At 43.5% G+C, this 15,981-nt stretch overlaps 2 protein-coding genes across 6 annotated transcripts in view; one reads left to right on the top strand and one right to left on the bottom strand.

Annotated features, from left to right (window-relative positions):
• Positions 1–480: 480 nt before the first annotated feature.
• On the bottom strand, positions 481–6,488 carry LOC308161763 (histamine N-methyltransferase-like). Of its 5 annotated transcripts, none has more exons than XM_080535831.1 (7): positions 6,438–6,488; positions 4,572–4,740; positions 3,960–4,012; positions 2,578–2,685; positions 2,252–2,382; positions 1,833–1,926; positions 481–1,601 (listed from the first exon to the last, which is right to left on the bottom strand). In XM_080535831.1, the coding sequence occupies exons 2-7, from the start codon at positions 4,706–4,708 to the stop codon at positions 1,240–1,242; spliced, it is 885 nt and encodes a 294-aa protein (XP_080391957.1). In that variant the 5' UTR covers positions 4,709–4,740; positions 6,438–6,488; the 3' UTR covers positions 481–1,239. The 5 variants fall into 5 exon arrangements, with proteins under 5 accessions (XP_080391957.1, XP_080391959.1, XP_080391956.1 ...); XM_080535833.1 differs by lacking the exon at positions 6,438–6,488 and adding an exon at positions 6,068–6,366 and having other exon boundaries at positions 4,572–4,719; XM_080535830.1 differs by lacking the exon at positions 6,438–6,488 and adding an exon at positions 6,068–6,365.
• A 6,891-nt stretch (positions 6,489–13,379) lies between these two features.
• LOC308161765 (histamine N-methyltransferase-like) overlaps positions 13,380–15,981 on the top strand; it is a 69,664-nt gene continuing 67,062 nt past the window's right edge. Inside the window, exons 1-3 of the mRNA XM_080535836.1 lie at positions 13,380–13,501; positions 13,866–14,022; positions 14,527–14,579. Coding sequence (XP_080391962.1) covers positions 13,889–14,022; positions 14,527–14,579 — 187 coding nt within the window. The 5' untranslated portion in view covers positions 13,380–13,501; positions 13,866–13,888. The remainder of the gene's footprint in view (positions 13,502–13,865; positions 14,023–14,526; positions 14,580–15,981) is intronic.

Below are 15,981 nucleotides of genomic sequence, written 5' to 3' on the forward strand. Positions count from 1 at the left end.
TGATCCGTATAGCTCTTGTTTTATTATATTGTGGTTTAGTAAATACTGCACTTGGAGTTACATTCAATGCATGATTTGTGCTATAGAATATAAATAAAGTTTGATTGATTGATTGATATCAAATCACATTTTATTTCTATAGCGCATTTCTCACAAAAGTGACCCAATGCGCTTTACAGAGAGCAGCGAAAATGATCTTATTAAATGTAAGCGAGTAATTGTAAAAAACCTTTCCTATCTACCAATAACTGAAGGCAACTATCTTTCCCATAGAGTGATTCGTTACCCTTAAATATAATCCCAATTAGATATTAATCCTCAGTTATTCTTCACAACTGACCAAACCTCTCACTCATTGCGTGGCAGATTCAGACTGTATCATTGTTATTTTCACACACGACAAACATGTCACATGTTCCAGTTTTATTCTTATTCTATTTTATTCTTAAAAAAAAAAAAAAAAAAAAAAAAAAAACGGTTTCAGACGGTTTTGATAAAAAACCGTTTCTATTTTTATAAACCCCGGTTTTCGGTTTAACCGAAAAACCGTCCATCCCTAGCAGGCGGGCAGATTTTGGAGCCCCCTGGCAACACATTTTGATTGGATAAAAGCTCTAACATAAAGGCCAGCCCTCCAAATCTCAATCGGAGACTGGAAGCAGCGCAACCAAGAGGAAAGCTATGAAATGAAGAGAATAGACTATGGGGAATCATTAATACATATTTGTGGAAAAAATATATTAAAATAAAATGTATATTCTGATGATGTTTAGGCCAGCAGAGAAGGCCTTGCTGGCCCTGACGGCACACCACTTATGTTATACTGAGTCTCTCCAGTAGTGGCGAAGCTAGCACTCAAGGAAGGCCCATTTCCCTCCTGAGGGGGTATGAGCCAAGATATGTGTCGCAGTGAACAATTCGGAGTATGGACAGGGCCCATAACGTATGTAATCACAGATTTGTATAATATGATTGGTTCCCAAGATTGGTGACCTCATGACCAAGGATAGTTATAAATATGAGTCCCCACCATTGTTGGGGGCGGCTTTTGCTTCCTGCTTGCTCCTGGCTGCTACGCTCATGTAACCATTTTGCTTAATAAAAGGCCTCTTTGAAGACAATTGATCGAAGCTCTTTGTGCTTTGTAGGTTATACTAAATCTATTAATAATCGATTAGAGGCCACAACACAACATCTTTCATCAACAGTGCATGAACAAAACATACAACAGAATTGTTTCTAAGTCAGAGGGTCAACGACCAACACACCAAGGTTGTTATTAAATATGACTCTTCCGTCACGCTCTACACTGCAGTCAGGGTGACGCAGGAGGTCCAGCACACCTGCTCTCAGCTCAGGGGAAGCTGTTTTACGAAACTCTAACACCTCTGTCAGGAAATCCAGCAGCAGTTCCCCCTCCTCATGGCCCTCTGTGAAGACCTCTGTGATGTCCATTTCAGACGGCAGCTCATAGCTCGCGTAGCGGATTCCTTTAGAGTCCAGGGCGCTTTTGATATCACCTGTGGTGACACACTGGCTGATCTCAGTATTGCACAGCTGGGTCTTGTAGGTAGTCCACAGCTTTCCCCAGCCACTCGCATCTGCAAGGAAATGTCATGAACACAAAACAGCACAGAAAAAGGTGTAAATACTGTACTGTGCTTGACCAGGAAATTAATGTACTTCATACATACGTACATACATATATACAAAACACTAATGTTACAGGAAAACAACATATTTATACTCAACACCGGATACATTCTGTTACTGACTTTAGTGCAAAACCGCTGAAGACCCCTATAATGTCAATACAGAACCAACTGACTTACCAGATCCAAGAATGATCATAAGTTTCCCATTGTTACTCAAGAGACTCTGAAAGAAGGAGACGGTAGCTCCAGGATCCTTGACGTAGTACAACATCTGTGGGCCATAGAAACAGATACTTCAGGGCCAGCCGCTGGCATAAACACTCTATGCGGTTGTTTAGGGTCAATCAAAACCTCTGCTACTACCCTCCCTGCCCAGCCCCCCCATCTCCCACCCATGTGTTGTTATTCCTGGGACAGCCACTGTGGGACACTGAAGTTATCGTCCTTGTTGAGCATCTTGTTTCCTCTTTCTGTGCTTCTTTCCAGCTGGGCTGCAGCCCGTTGGGTGGGTATACTGTACACATACTTACACTATGCATTGCTTGTTATGATGGAAAACTGCCGTAGGCATTTCTCAATGCAACAGAATGTACAACCTGTATCATGTGAATGAAGTCCATCTTCTTGGTCATGTTATTCTCCGTCCAGTGCTTTTCAAACTCAGCGGCATTCTTCTTGTCCCAGGTGAAGTGGATGTGCTCAAGGTCAGGTGTCTTGGACACCAACACTACAAAGGAAAAACAAATAAAGCCTCAGGAGAGTCACTGAATTAATCATCCATGAAATGAAAACAGAGAATTCAGCAACAAGTTTAAAACGTCTACGCATGGAATTGAATTAGCTGAAGTAGCTGAATTAGCTTAATAATCCGCCACAACATTAGCACCAAGGAAGTGGACCATGTCAGTGTGGTCTGCTCTACCCTTGTAGAGGTGTAGCTGCTCGGCGCTAGGCTCCACCACCTGGTTGTCCACCGTCGAACCCGGGTGCTTCCGACGCAGCTGAGACAACATCGCCAGGTCTATTTCCCCTGCAGACACAATCAGCTGAAGTATATACCAGAGAGATATATATATATATACAGGGTTCTTACAAGTTTCAACAAGTCAAATTTAAGACCTTTTTAGACCTTTTTAAGACCTCTTTGGATAGACTTTTTGACCTATTCGCAACACCATATGATAGCTTTTTGTCATCCTCGAGGTGATGAAATTAGGGATTTCACTGCCATACAGACAAAAAAGGAAGCGAATTGGCATTTGTTGGGTTCCAGCTTGATTCATTTCTGTGTAAATAGATGTGGTCGGACTGATTTCCTTGCAGGATCTAATTTTTAAGACCTAGCACCTCATTTTTAGACTGAATAACTGAAATGTAAGACCTTTTTAGGCCTTATGAATCGGATTGCTGGTTTTTAGACTTCAAGGCTTTTTAAGACCAGCGCGGGAACCCTGAATATATAACATGACAGAACCATGAGAACAGTGAACATGAGAGCCTGAGGGAATACTTGTTTGATGCTATTTCATTTAAAATAAAATTAATAAAATGTATTTTAAAATCTATTCCTTAACTGACAAGTCTGACACAAATGCTGTGACAAATGGTACGGTTGGTCTGAACATGAGTAATGGAACTTAGCAAAACTGAGTTATACTCAAAACAAACAACAAAGCGATCAGTAACCGCCAACAGACTTCCACAAGGTGACACAAGGTGAGGTAAATAATCTACAAATAGCACAACGGATGTTTACCAAAGCCTGGAGAATAATTACAAGTGTATTTATTTATTGTATAAAAGAATGTTGTGCAACAATCAACTGTGGCCATGAGAGAGAGAAAGAGAGAGAGAGAGAGAGAGAGAGAGAGAGAGAGAGAGAGAGAGAGAGAGAGAGAGAGAGAGAGAGAGAACAGATTTGAAACCATTTCTAAATCAGCTCACTCCACATGTAATATACATATGGTTACAATGTCTGTCAATCATCTGTCAACTACCTAATAACTGATGAACACTGTCTAATCCATGGATATCAATTTATTTCTCATGAGCGATGAGCATTAGCATGCATAGTCTCAATATGATTTGAATATTGCTAAATGCATTTACTAACATACATAAATAGATTTAACAGATCCTAGTATCTAATTAGACCTAATTTCCTCTGATAACTGATTTCTTTCATTCATTATCTAACAAGTATCATCAATTTGCACTAATAACTTAACCACACATACACAGCAAGGTTATGGTGATCTTTTCTATACCTGCTTCCTGGTAGAGTTTGATAGATATCCATCTCACCTGCTCCACTTCCGACGCCAAGGACATTGAAATGGCCTTTTCCATCTCCAATGCTGGAGGGAAAGAGATGGTCCAGATGTGTTAACTGGGAAGACATTGTTTTTCAAGATAGAAACTAAGACTACTAGTGTAACAAAACTGTCATAAAGAGGATCCCAAACAGCTTGGTAGAAAAGTTGAATATAATATGTTCTTATTCATGTTCAAAATGTAATTACATTTTTCTGGATGTGCCAAACACAGTTTGTCAGGGTTTCAACAAGTCACATTTAAGACCTCTTTGGGTAGAATTTTTGACCTTTTCGCGACACCATATGATAGCTTTTTGTCATCCTCGAGGTGATGAAATTAGGGATTTCAAAAAAAAGTAAGCAAATTGGCAATTTTTGGGTTCCAGTTTGATTCATTTCCATGTAAATAGATGTGGTTGGACTGATTTCCTTGCAGGATCTCTTTTTAAAGACCTAGCACCTCATTTTTAGACCGAATAACTGACATTTGGGATATTTTTGGGCCTTATGAGTTGGATTGCTGGATTTGAGACTTCAAGGCTTTTTAAGACCAGCGCGGGCCAGCACGGGAACCGTGGTTTGTGCACTTGGGAACTGTTACCTGGCCAGTATATCAGGGAGGGTGCCATGGATGAAGTCCTGCATGCACTGATGCTCAGACGAGCGCTCCAGGAACAGACGAAAGGACTTCAGATATCTGCCGTCATCTTCTGACAGGCTCCTCAGCGGAGAGGTCATGGTAATCACTGCTGTTCAGACAATCACTGGGTCTAAACAGATGGACTATATCAGACACCCAAACCATAATTGTGGATATTTATTGACATCAGAAACACATGGTTTACGTGATAACACAGATTGCGATAACCACCATGTATAACAATGATATATGCCAGTACTGTATTGTAGGCAAACAACACTGTATCATAAGGCAATGCTTTAAAGACATTACATAATTATAATTATAGTTACATTATATTACATAGGCTAATTATAGTACATAATTGTCCAACTAAGTTCATTTGGGTCACCTGTTTTATAATATATTAAGAGACACAGGGCTTATGTTGAAACTCATTAAAATGTAAAAGGTCGCCTGTATGGTTCATTCTGCATTTATTTTTTATGTAAATTTTAGGGACAATGCATATTAATGAACATTAAAAATGTAAATACGCCAGATTTAGCCAGGAGGCAAATGTTCATCCATAGTCCCTCGCCAGTTATAAAAAGGCTTCTTAAAAAGATAAAATAACATCACACAGTAAAAGCATACATAGCAAAGGTAATACTGTACATTAAATAATAAATCATCAAATACAAGACAGGTCATTAAAAAAGATAGTCTATATGTCCATACAAGAACAACACAGTACAAGCAAGCAGTAGCGACAACACAGTAACACACAGAAACACACAGAGACACGGTACAGACACATAGACAACACAGTAACACACAGAGACACAGTACAGACATATAGACAACACAGTAACACACAGAGACACAGTACAGACATATAGACAACACAGTAACACACAGAGACACAGTACAGACATATAGACAACACAGTAACACACAGAGACACAGTACAGACATATAGACAACACAGTAACACACAGACACAGTACAGACATATAGACAACACAGTAACACACAGAGACACAGTACAGACACATAGACGACACAGTAACACACAGAGACACAGTACAGACATATAGACAACACAGTAACACACAGACACAGTACAGACATACAGACAACACGGTGACATGTAGTTCCTTATGAAACGGATGTTGCCTAGGCTGAATTTGACTGGCTTCCAATTTTGGGGGGACATGTGCCTTGAATGAAAGATTCGAGTCTAGCCAAACACCAAGATATTTCAATTCACTCACAGCCTGTAATTGTTCCCCGGATACAATAACGTGTGGATCCTCATTTCTCATCACGAGTTCCTAAATCGAAAGCAAGCCTGACTCGTGCAAGACAAGTGTTTCTATTGACACTCTGGGAAAATAACTCCTACGATCTACGGTTTGAAGTGTGTGTTTCTGCGTTATTGCAGGCTGACATAGAAATGTAAAATATCCACTTACTTTAACCTCCATGGGATACTAAAGCAGCTGATGTTATGACTGTTATGTTATTGTTATGACTGTGGATCCCAAGAAAACGCGCAAGATGTAACAGATCCTCCTACTGAACATGGAAGATGTCTGGTTTTAAAGATGTACTATAGCTCCTCTAGTGTACTTGGAGGGTGTCTGGTTTTAAAGCAACAACGTCTCCGTGACTTTGACTTGCTATGAGGAATGCGCCTCACTGCACACCGAATTAACGAATAACAAACAGGTCAACAAAACAGACCTACATCTTATCGAATAAATTAACCCTTCATATACATGATCATGCAGGTTTATAAGCAAACTCATAAACGCTGTTAGAAGTCCCGTACACATTTAGTACCTTGCAATGAAAGTAGAGGAACATTGGATCCTGTCCTGTGTTAGACGTGATTCATGCTTGTTATACAACAGTTAGTTCCGGTCATTTGATTGGACAAGAGGCGTTGTAATGGATCTCCGTATATGAAATGGCTTGAAACTTACTGCTGTTATTTACTTGTTTATTTATTTCCTCTTACAATCATTCAACTGTGAAAGTCCACATCTAATAAACGATCACATTCCACCGTAAGAACTATGGCCTCATACGGGTCCATTCCTTTACGTTATCCTGTTGTGACCAGAGCTAATAATAATAAACTTGACGAGAGCTTCATCATTATGGAAGCCGAATAAAACAAAACACGTACATTTGGCTAAAGCTCTTCGCAATAAGAGTCACGGATATCCTATTCAAACAACATATAAATCACATAACAAAACCAGTCCGGCAATAAGTAAGCTAGAAATGTACGGCAGGTTAATTAACTTAAAATAATAACTTTTCATGGGGTTATTTACAGGCGCATTCCATGAGTGCTGATATAGGCCGTGTTCGAAAATTCGCCGGAACGCACACTGGGTTCAACGTCATTAAGAGACCACGTAATTTGATTGGACAAGAGGCAGTCACGTGGACGCTCCAGTGCTCTCAAAGCTAATTTACGAACGCGGCTTATGAATGAATGAATGAATGAATGAATGAATGAATGAATGAATGAATGGTCTTTATTGTCATTGATATAGTACAGGTACCAAACAACGAAATTTGGGAGGGGGGGCTCCCCTGGTGCTAGGAAAAAAAAACTAAAAACAAGAAGGGAAAAGAGCTGGTTTACATAAATAAAGGCTATGTACACTATCCACTATACTATACTATACAAATAAAACACTGTGCTGTACTCTATGCTATGCTATACATATCCTAACATTTCCTATCTCTGAACCGTATATATCCGAGGGTTGTCATATTGCACATAGTGTTATTGCACATTCATTTAAAGTGTCGCAGTTTGCAGGTTTGAAATGTTCACAGTTGTGTTCAGTATTGCACTTGATTACAATCTAGTAGCTGCCATCAAATTGTCTAGATTGTCCAGGGCCTAGAACCTAGGTCTTTGCTGTGTTCAGGGCCTGGATGGCCCTGGGGTAGAAGCTGAGCTTCAGTCTGTTTGTCCTTGCGGACATGGTCCTGAACCGCCTGTTCGAGGGCAGCCGAACAAAGTGTTATGTATCACTCCACCGCACAGGTGTTCTATTAAATTACTGTTAATTAGACTAGGTTACATTAGGCCTAGGCTACGTTAATGGTCGTTATCTGTAAGATTGTAACACATTTTGCACTGCAGAAATGTATATATTTCCACAAATAACTTTCGAGTTAAGTTTCGAGGAAAGTATTCAGGTTGCTTGGCAACAGTCCAGTTCAAGTTCAAGGGCAAGTTCAGTTGCGGAACTATTTCATTGGCGGAGCCAAAATAAATGATTAAATAAATGAACACATCATAACCTGTTGTTGCTTATTAATGTTAAATAATAACTGGCGCTCTCTCTTGAACCTCATCAATCCGGCTTTAAGACTGAGCACTCTACTGAGACTGCTCTCCTTGCTGTCACGGAGACCCTCCATTCTGCTCGAACTTCATCCCTCTCCTCTGTTCCCATTCTTCTGGAGCTGTCTGCTGCATTCAACACAGTAAACCACCTACTCCTTCTCTCCAGCCTCTCAGAACTGGTCATCCCTGGCTCTGCACTCTCCTGGTTTGCATCCTACCTGGCTGATAGCTCCTACCAGGAAACGTATCACTCTCCTCTCCACGAGCCCTCACCACTGGGGTCCCCCAGGGCTCCGTCCTAGGGCCCTTACTGTTCTTCCTCTATACCAAATCTCTTGGCTCGATAATTGCCTCACATGGTTTCTCCTACCACTGCTACGCAGATGACACTCAAGTCTTGCTCTCTTTCCCTCCCTCTGATTCACAGGTGGCGACACGTGTCTCTGCGTGTTTTGCAGACATTTCTGCTTGGATGTCAGCCCACCACCTCAAGCTCAACCTTAATTAAGACTGAGCCGCTCTTCCTCCCTGGCAAAGCCTGCCCTCTCCAAGACTTATTCATCACAGTGAACTCTACTGTGACCTCCTCCCAGACAGCCAAGAACCATGGGGTGTTCCTTGACAACCACTTATCCTGTCAGGCGAACATCACAGCGACAGCACTGTTAGGCCTGAATCAAGCGGTCAAATGTGGCAGCACCCCAGAACAGACGGACACAGAGACTAGGGTAATAACAAAAGGATATTTATTAAAGGGGTTAGTCAGAGAATGGTCGTAGGGCAAGTGGGGGTCAGGCAGGGGGAGTAGTCGGCAGGCAGGCAGGGGGGTTAGGCAGGAGGGGTAGTCGGCAGGCAGGCAGGGGCTTAGGCAGGAGGAGTAGTCGGCAGGCAGGCAGGAGCTTAGGCAGGAGGAGTAGTCGTTAGGCAGGCAGGAGGGTAGGCAGGGCAGGCAGACAGGAGGGCAGGTAGGGCAGGCTGTCCAGGGATGATGGAATGGACACATGGGATCAGATTGATCAAGCATCAGACGGCAGGTTGTGGGGCTTTTTATGCAGGTTTCTCCTCCTGAGATTGTAAGCACCTGCTGGAGCCGGCGCAGCTGTCCCAGATTGGGCCTGATTGGTCTCAACGAGCGGTGCCGAGGTGGGAACGAGTGGAGCCGAAGAGGGATCCACAACAAGCCCGCTCCTGTAGATTCTTCCTCTAGTGTCAATGTCCCTTCCTCACCAGAGAAGCAGCACAACTCTTGGCCCAGACACTTGTCATCTCCTGCCTTTACTACTGCAACACACTCCTGGCCGGGGCTCCCCGCCTCCGCCATCAGACCTCTGCAGCTCATCCAGAATGCTGCCGCCCGTTCAGTCTCCCTCTCATGTCACCCCCCTTCTTCAGACCCTTCACTGGCTCCCGGTAGCAGCTCGCATTAGATAGAAGACCCTGGTGCTCGCCTACTGGGCGCTACTGTACTGTATGTCTCTGCAGGGTTTTTTTCTCCTTTTTTTTTTTTACTGTGATTCCCCAGCTTGGTAGCTAGAGTATATTTGAACTGTACACATCTTAACCCTTGTCTGTACATAACATATCACACTGTACATATATCTTTACTGTACATCATATTGATATTCATGCTCATATATTGACTTTTTACATTCATATTCATTGCACATATACTGACTTTATATTAATTTACTTATACTCACTGTAATACCGTATACTGTCCCACCATGCACTGTAATACTGTATACTGCCCCACCATGCACTGTCCATACATTTATGCCTTTTGCACTATGCACTATTGCATGCAGTTAGATGCCGAACTGCGTTTCATTGTCTTTGTACTGCTACTCTGTCAGTGACAATAAAGTTGAATCTAACCTCAAATCTAATCTAATCTACAGTTGAAGAATAAACAAATGAATCCTCAGTCAATGATTGATATGAGGGTAGCTGGCTCTCTCTGGTTTGTTTGTTGATTGACAGCCTGTCTACCCAGTATAGTTATGTTACATCATCACACCAGGTAGACCCCTGAGGTCCGCTGGCACTGAACTCCTGACGGTCCCAGAAGCCGGGACCAAGAGATATGGAGAGACAGCTTTCAGTATATGTTCCCAGACTATCGAACACCCTACCTGAGAGCCTGAGATTGTCCAAAACTCTGGAAACCTCAAAACCTACTTATTCAATCTGGCCTTTAAAATGTCCATCTTAGTTGTTGCGTTATCTTCTCTGCTCTTTGTGAAGCGCGTTGGGTCACATTTTGTGAGAAATGCGTTATACAAATAAAACTTAATTTGATTTGATTTGATTTGATTTGATCACATTACTGGATCAAATGTCCCTCGGTACACAGACTTTGGACTCACACTCAACTCAGTGTGTTGCTGTTCCTCCAGAGTCTACTGTGTAAGAATATATACTGCTATTAAAGCTATTAATCATTGAAGTATCTCGTTAATATTGTTGCAATGTTCCCTCTCTGAACTGCTGAATGTTTGAAGCTTATCAGCTATTTACTTTGTAGTGTGTGTGTGTGTGTGTGTGTGTGTGCGTGTGTGTGCGTGCCTACATGTGTGTGTGTGTGTGTGTGTGTGTGTGTGTGTGTGTGTATGAGTGTGCGTGTGCACGTGTGCGTGGGTGTGTGTGTGTGCGTGCCTACACGTGTGTGTGTGTGTGTATGCATGCGTGCATGTATGTGTGTGGGTGCGTGCGTGCCTACACGTGTGTTTGTGTGTGCATGTGTGTGTGTGCCTGCCTGCCTGTATGCATGCTTGCCCATGTATATTCATCCTGTCTATCTGTATTTGTAGAGGAGGATGTCTGGGGGAAGCTATGGGGTCAGATTCAGACTCTGCTGTGCTATACAACTCCCTCACCCCTCTGTGTGTATGTGTGTGTGTGTGTCATATTCAACAACAACCTGGAAGCTGTTATTTTTTTATCCCATAAACTACGCTGTGTGTAACAATACAGATTAGATTCCATGTTCTCTGTGTTGCTTGTATCTAGGTGGGTCAGGGTGGAGTGAAGTGGAGACGGCGTCCTCCATTGACCTGTTCTTGCGTGGTTAGGCCAACAGGTGGGGGTCTAGTGTGGGAGGTGGGTGAGTTTTTAGGTGGGTCAGGAGGACCGACCTCTCGAAGCACTTCATGTCGACGGAGGTGAGCGCAACAGGGCGGAAGTCATTCATTCCCGCTGCAGCAGAGTTCTTTGGCACTGGCACAACGGTTGTGGTACTCTGTCAGTGACAATAAAGTTGATGAGATTGCAACGTTGTTGCATAAATTATTTCTCTGATTTGCCTTCTCACAGCCCTTTATGTAAACAAAGTAACATACTGTAACGATCCTGTATGAGGCCCCGTTGACAGCTCCTCCAAGGGAGTTAACTCTCTTGGTATAGTGGTTAGCGCGGCCGTCGGTTATGCGGGAGTTCGGGGTTCGACTCCCGCATGGGGCGAGTTACACTACCAGTTCCCGTTCGCTACACTGGTGTCAGAAAGTTGGGATGGAAGGAAGGCCATCGGAGAGGCGTGTCCACGTGAGGGACTTGACATAGTGAAGCGTGAGGGCACGCTCTCCCGAACGGTGAGGATAGTGTAACGATCCTGTATGGGGCCCGTTAACAGCTCCACCAAGGGAGTTAACTCTCTTGGTCTAATGGTTAGCGCGGCCGTCGGTTATGTGGGAGGTCGGGGTTCGACTCCCGCATGGGGCGAGTTACACTAGAAGATTCCCGTTCGCTACAATACGCAATCGAAGCAACAGACGTGGTAGTTGATTGGTCAGAAAAATTGAAAATTGCCCGTTGTCCCTCTCTTATCCAGATCAACACGCTGTTGTTTTCCTATGGACTGCCTCGAGCAGCGTTCTCACCAAAAGCGAAGCGAAGCAAAGTGATGGATGCATCGTTTGTAACCGGAGCGAAACCACCCTTTTCAAGCGGAGCATCCGTCGGATGTTTGCTCCGGGAGTGACTTCGAATGCTCGTTCTCACAGCTCCAAACGACGCAGAGCAAAGCAAATGTTATCCTAAACTCCAATTCCAAGTGAAGCAAATGTTCTAGTGAGAACACACCCTACGAAGAATAACAAATGAATCCTCAGTCAGTGATTGATACGAGGGCAGCTGGCTCTCTCTGGTTTGTTTGTTGATTGACAGCCTGTCCACCCAGTATAGTTATGTTACATCATCACACCAGGTCGACCCCTGAGTTCTTTGGCACTGGCACTATGGTTGTTGCCTTGAAGTGCGTGGGGGACACCTGCCTGGGCCAGTGGCAGCGTGGGGGACACCTGCCTGGGCCAGTGGCAGGTTGACAGGGCGTGGGGGACACCTGCCTGGGCCAGTGGCAGCGTGGGGGACACCTGCCTGGGCCAGTGACAGCGTGGGGGACACCTGCCTGGGCCAGTGACAGCGTGGGGGACACCTGCCTGGGCCAGTGACAGCGTGGGGGACACCTGCCTGGGCCAGTGGCAGGTTGACAGGGTTCCCACGGGTCCTTGAAGTGCGTGGGGGACACCTGCCTGGGCCAGTGGCAGGTTGACAGGGTTCCCACGGGTCCTTGAAATCCTTGAACGTTTGTGAATCAGAGAAAAAAAAATATGTTTTTGAAAATAGACATGGGTCATTGAAAGTGCTTGAATCAATCTCTCTCTCTCTCTCTCTCTCTCTCTCTCTCTCTCTCTCTCTCTCTCTCTCTCTCTCTCTCTCTCTCTCTCTCTCTCTCTCTAAAACAAACCAATGTAGCCCGAATATACGGGACATCCCAGGCTAATGCAGGACAGTTGGCAACCCTTTGAAAAACGGTCAGTCAGTCGACTCACAAGTAACCATGACACCATAACAGAGTGGGGCTGGATCTCAGCCAATGGGAAAGGCGAGAGGCAGGGAAGTACTGAGGTCAACTGAGTTAATGTAAAGTATATGTTTCAGTTAGCTATGCTGCTAGCACACAACTATTGGTTCTCAAAGTTGTTTGAAGTTGTTGTGCTTAATTCAAATGTGCTCGATAGTGATTGAATACATGAATTACACCCATTTGGAAAGATTAATGCAAATGATTAAAGCTTTACTGGTTTGATTAGGAAACAAACTAAATAAATGATCCTATTCTAGATGTTGGTGAGTCGGAGGGCTGATCCTAATATTTAGACAGCTGATGGCCTTTGTAATGTATCTATCTATCTATCTATCTATCTATCTATCTATCTATCTCTCTCTCTCTCTATCTCTCTCTCTCTCTCTCTATATCTATCTCTCTCTCTCTCTCTCTCTATCTATCTATCTAGAACAAATGCCGATGGTGAATAAAGCAGCACTGTGCAGATCAGGGTCGTTGTTAGGGGGCTCTAGCCCCCCCCTCCCCCCCAATGCCCAGGGTTACAGCAGAGAGAGGAGCCTGAATGGGACAATGTCTTGTTGAAAGAGTTACATAACCACAGCTTTATGTTGGCCCAGTCAGGGGGTGGGAACACACACTTCAAACTAAACCGTGCTGTTCAGAGGAAGGAGGACACTTCTCTATAAGGTAACTGTCAGTGATTCTTGTTTAGTCACTGATATATGTATCTTGGGATGTGTATTTTTTTATTATACATTTTTTAATGAGATGAACCATTTTAAATATTCAATTGTGTGATTATAGTAGCGTTTTTCTGTGATTGCTGCTGTAACAATGAGTTCAGTTCAATGTAAAAACCCATCTTTTAATGACAAAAAAATATTGCCTTTAAATGACTAAATGATTCAATGTTGATTATATAATGACTAAAGCACTTTGAGCTGACACGTTTGCAGGAAAAGTGCTATACAAATAAAGGTTGTTATTGTTATGAAGGTTATTACAGTGTATGTAATAATAGCTTGTTTGTGTGACTTGTTCTTGTCTGTAGGCTATAGACCCCAGGCTGCAACCATGGGCACTGAACCTAAACCAGCAGGTTACGAGGGTCGATATGTTCAAGGCTTTCAGTATTACCTGAAACACTCAGAGGAACATAAGGCTATCCTCTCATTCGTTGACAAGGTTCTTCCTGGTGAATTTGAAAGGTAGATTTCAAGATCTTTCTGCTTGTTTATAAAGCTCTCACTGGCATAGCACCAGAATATCTGAAAGACCTTTTGCTAGCATATCAGCCCAATAGAGCTCTCAGGTCTTCTGACGCTGGTTTTCTCTGTGTACCACATGTACAAAAGAAGAGATTTGGTGAGGCTGCATTCTCATTTTATGCACCCAAATTGTGGAATGCAGCACTGCCAGTTTACATTAGGGATGCAACCTCAGCAAATATGTTCAAGTCAAGACTAAAAACCCATCTTTTTAATATTGTCTTTAAATTACTAAATAATTAAATTATGATTATATAATGATTGGAGCACTTTGAGCTGCAAATTTTGCAGGAAAAGCGCTATACAAATAAAAAGTTGTTATTATTATTATTATTATTATTAGTGTAAAGAAGAAGGGGGTTATTGTTTTTGTGTGATAAGCACATTTTAATATTGTGTTGAGATGCATTTTGGGTGCATTAGCGTTTCCGTTTTCATTCCTAGGATTGCAGAGGGGAGATCCCACATGGATGTGCTGGGTGTCGGGAGTGGAGGAGGTAATAACGCACGACACGATTTCGAACATCTTAGGGTGCGTTCGTAAATACGTTCTGGAAATCTGATCATCACTCATGGAATGCCTCTTATCCAATCAAATGATTTGGTCCCTTTGTGACGATGAACCCAGTGTGCGCTCCGGCGCTCTCAGAGACAATTTACGAACGCAGCCTTGAAGCCGGAGAACCTCTCACACTTTGCTTCACACTTTCCCAAATCCTTCTGTCGCTCTCTCCAAGATAAGTGTTCGTCTCACAGTGCAGGATTGAATGGATACGTTGATCATACGATTTGATCATAAAGATCTCAATACGTGTTTGTGTAAGAACAGCAAGGTATACACATAGTTGTATAGTTGTGTTATTTAATTTGTGTACCACATAAAAGACGATGTATGGATAATTAGCTTATTTTCTCTGGTTTCCCCTCTTCTGTTATCTGATAGTTGTATTGCTCTGGGAATCACAACTTATTTGAAGAGCATTACTATTATGCGTTATCAAATGAATTAAATCGACAATGCATGTATACATGTGTTACAGTATAAAGACATGCAAACAACTGTCATTGCACAACAAACTTGATTGGGCAGCCTAACCTGCTTCTGAAGCGTACATGCACACATGCGACCAACCACAAGGTGGCGACATAACCTCACACAATGCAACGTCACCCTCCCCCCCACCCTCCCCCCCCACCCCCCTCAACCCCTACAATGTTCAGGTATCACCAGATCACATGTCTAAAACCCAGAATATAATCAGTTAAAAAAAAACAAGTGAAGCAACACATCATACATAGCCTACATGTTGATGTTTTTCTTTGTTATATGTTTTGTGTGGACCCCAGGAGCTAGATGGTGCTAGCAGTTGCTGATGCTTTAATGGGGATCCTAATAAATCAAATCAAATCAAATCAAATCAAATCAAATCACCCCTGCCCTACTCAAGCCTCCCTCTGCCTTAGTCAAGCCTCACCCCTCCTTCTCCACCCTCACCCCTGCCCTAGTCAAGTCTCACCCATCCTCCTCTACCCTCACCCCTGTCCTAGTCAAGCCTCACCCCTCCTTCTCTACCCTCACCCCTGCCCTAGTCAAGCCTCACCCCTCCTTCTCCACCCTCACCCCTGCCCTAGTCAAGCCTCACCCCTCCTTCTCTACCCTCACCCCTGTCCTAGTCAAGCCTCACCCCTCCTTCTCTACCCTCACCCCTGTCCTAGTCAAGCCTCACCCCTCCTTCTCCACCCTCACCTCTGCCCTAGTCAAGCCTCACCCCTCCTCCTCTGCCCTCACCCCTGCCCTAGTCAAGCCTCACCCCTCCTCCTCCACCCTCACCCCTCCTCCTCCACCCTCACCCTCTTCCTCCACCCTCACCCCTGCCCTAGTCAAGCCTCACCCCTGCC

This window comes from Nansenia antarctica (genome assembly GCF_963989245.1).
Source record: "Nansenia antarctica genome assembly, chromosome: 7".
NCBI lineage: Eukaryota > Metazoa > Chordata > Actinopteri > Argentiniformes > Microstomatidae > Nansenia > Nansenia antarctica.

What these genes read in the sequence shown, in the direction of transcription:
- LOC308161763 (XM_080535831.1), bottom strand. Translation starts at nt 4,708, where the DNA reads ATGACCTCTCCGCTGAGGAGCCTGTCAGAAGATGACGGCAGATATCTG. An exon ending in CTCCCTGATATACTGGCCAG is followed by an intron (nt 4,013 to 4,571) that starts GTAACAGTTCCC and finishes CTTTCCCTCCAG; the next exon opens with CATTGGAGATGGAAAAGGCC. An exon ending in TGGCGTCGGAAGTGGAGCAG is followed by an intron (nt 2,686 to 3,959) that starts GTGAGATGGATA and finishes TTGTGTCTGCAG; the next exon opens with GGGAAATAGACCTGGCGATG.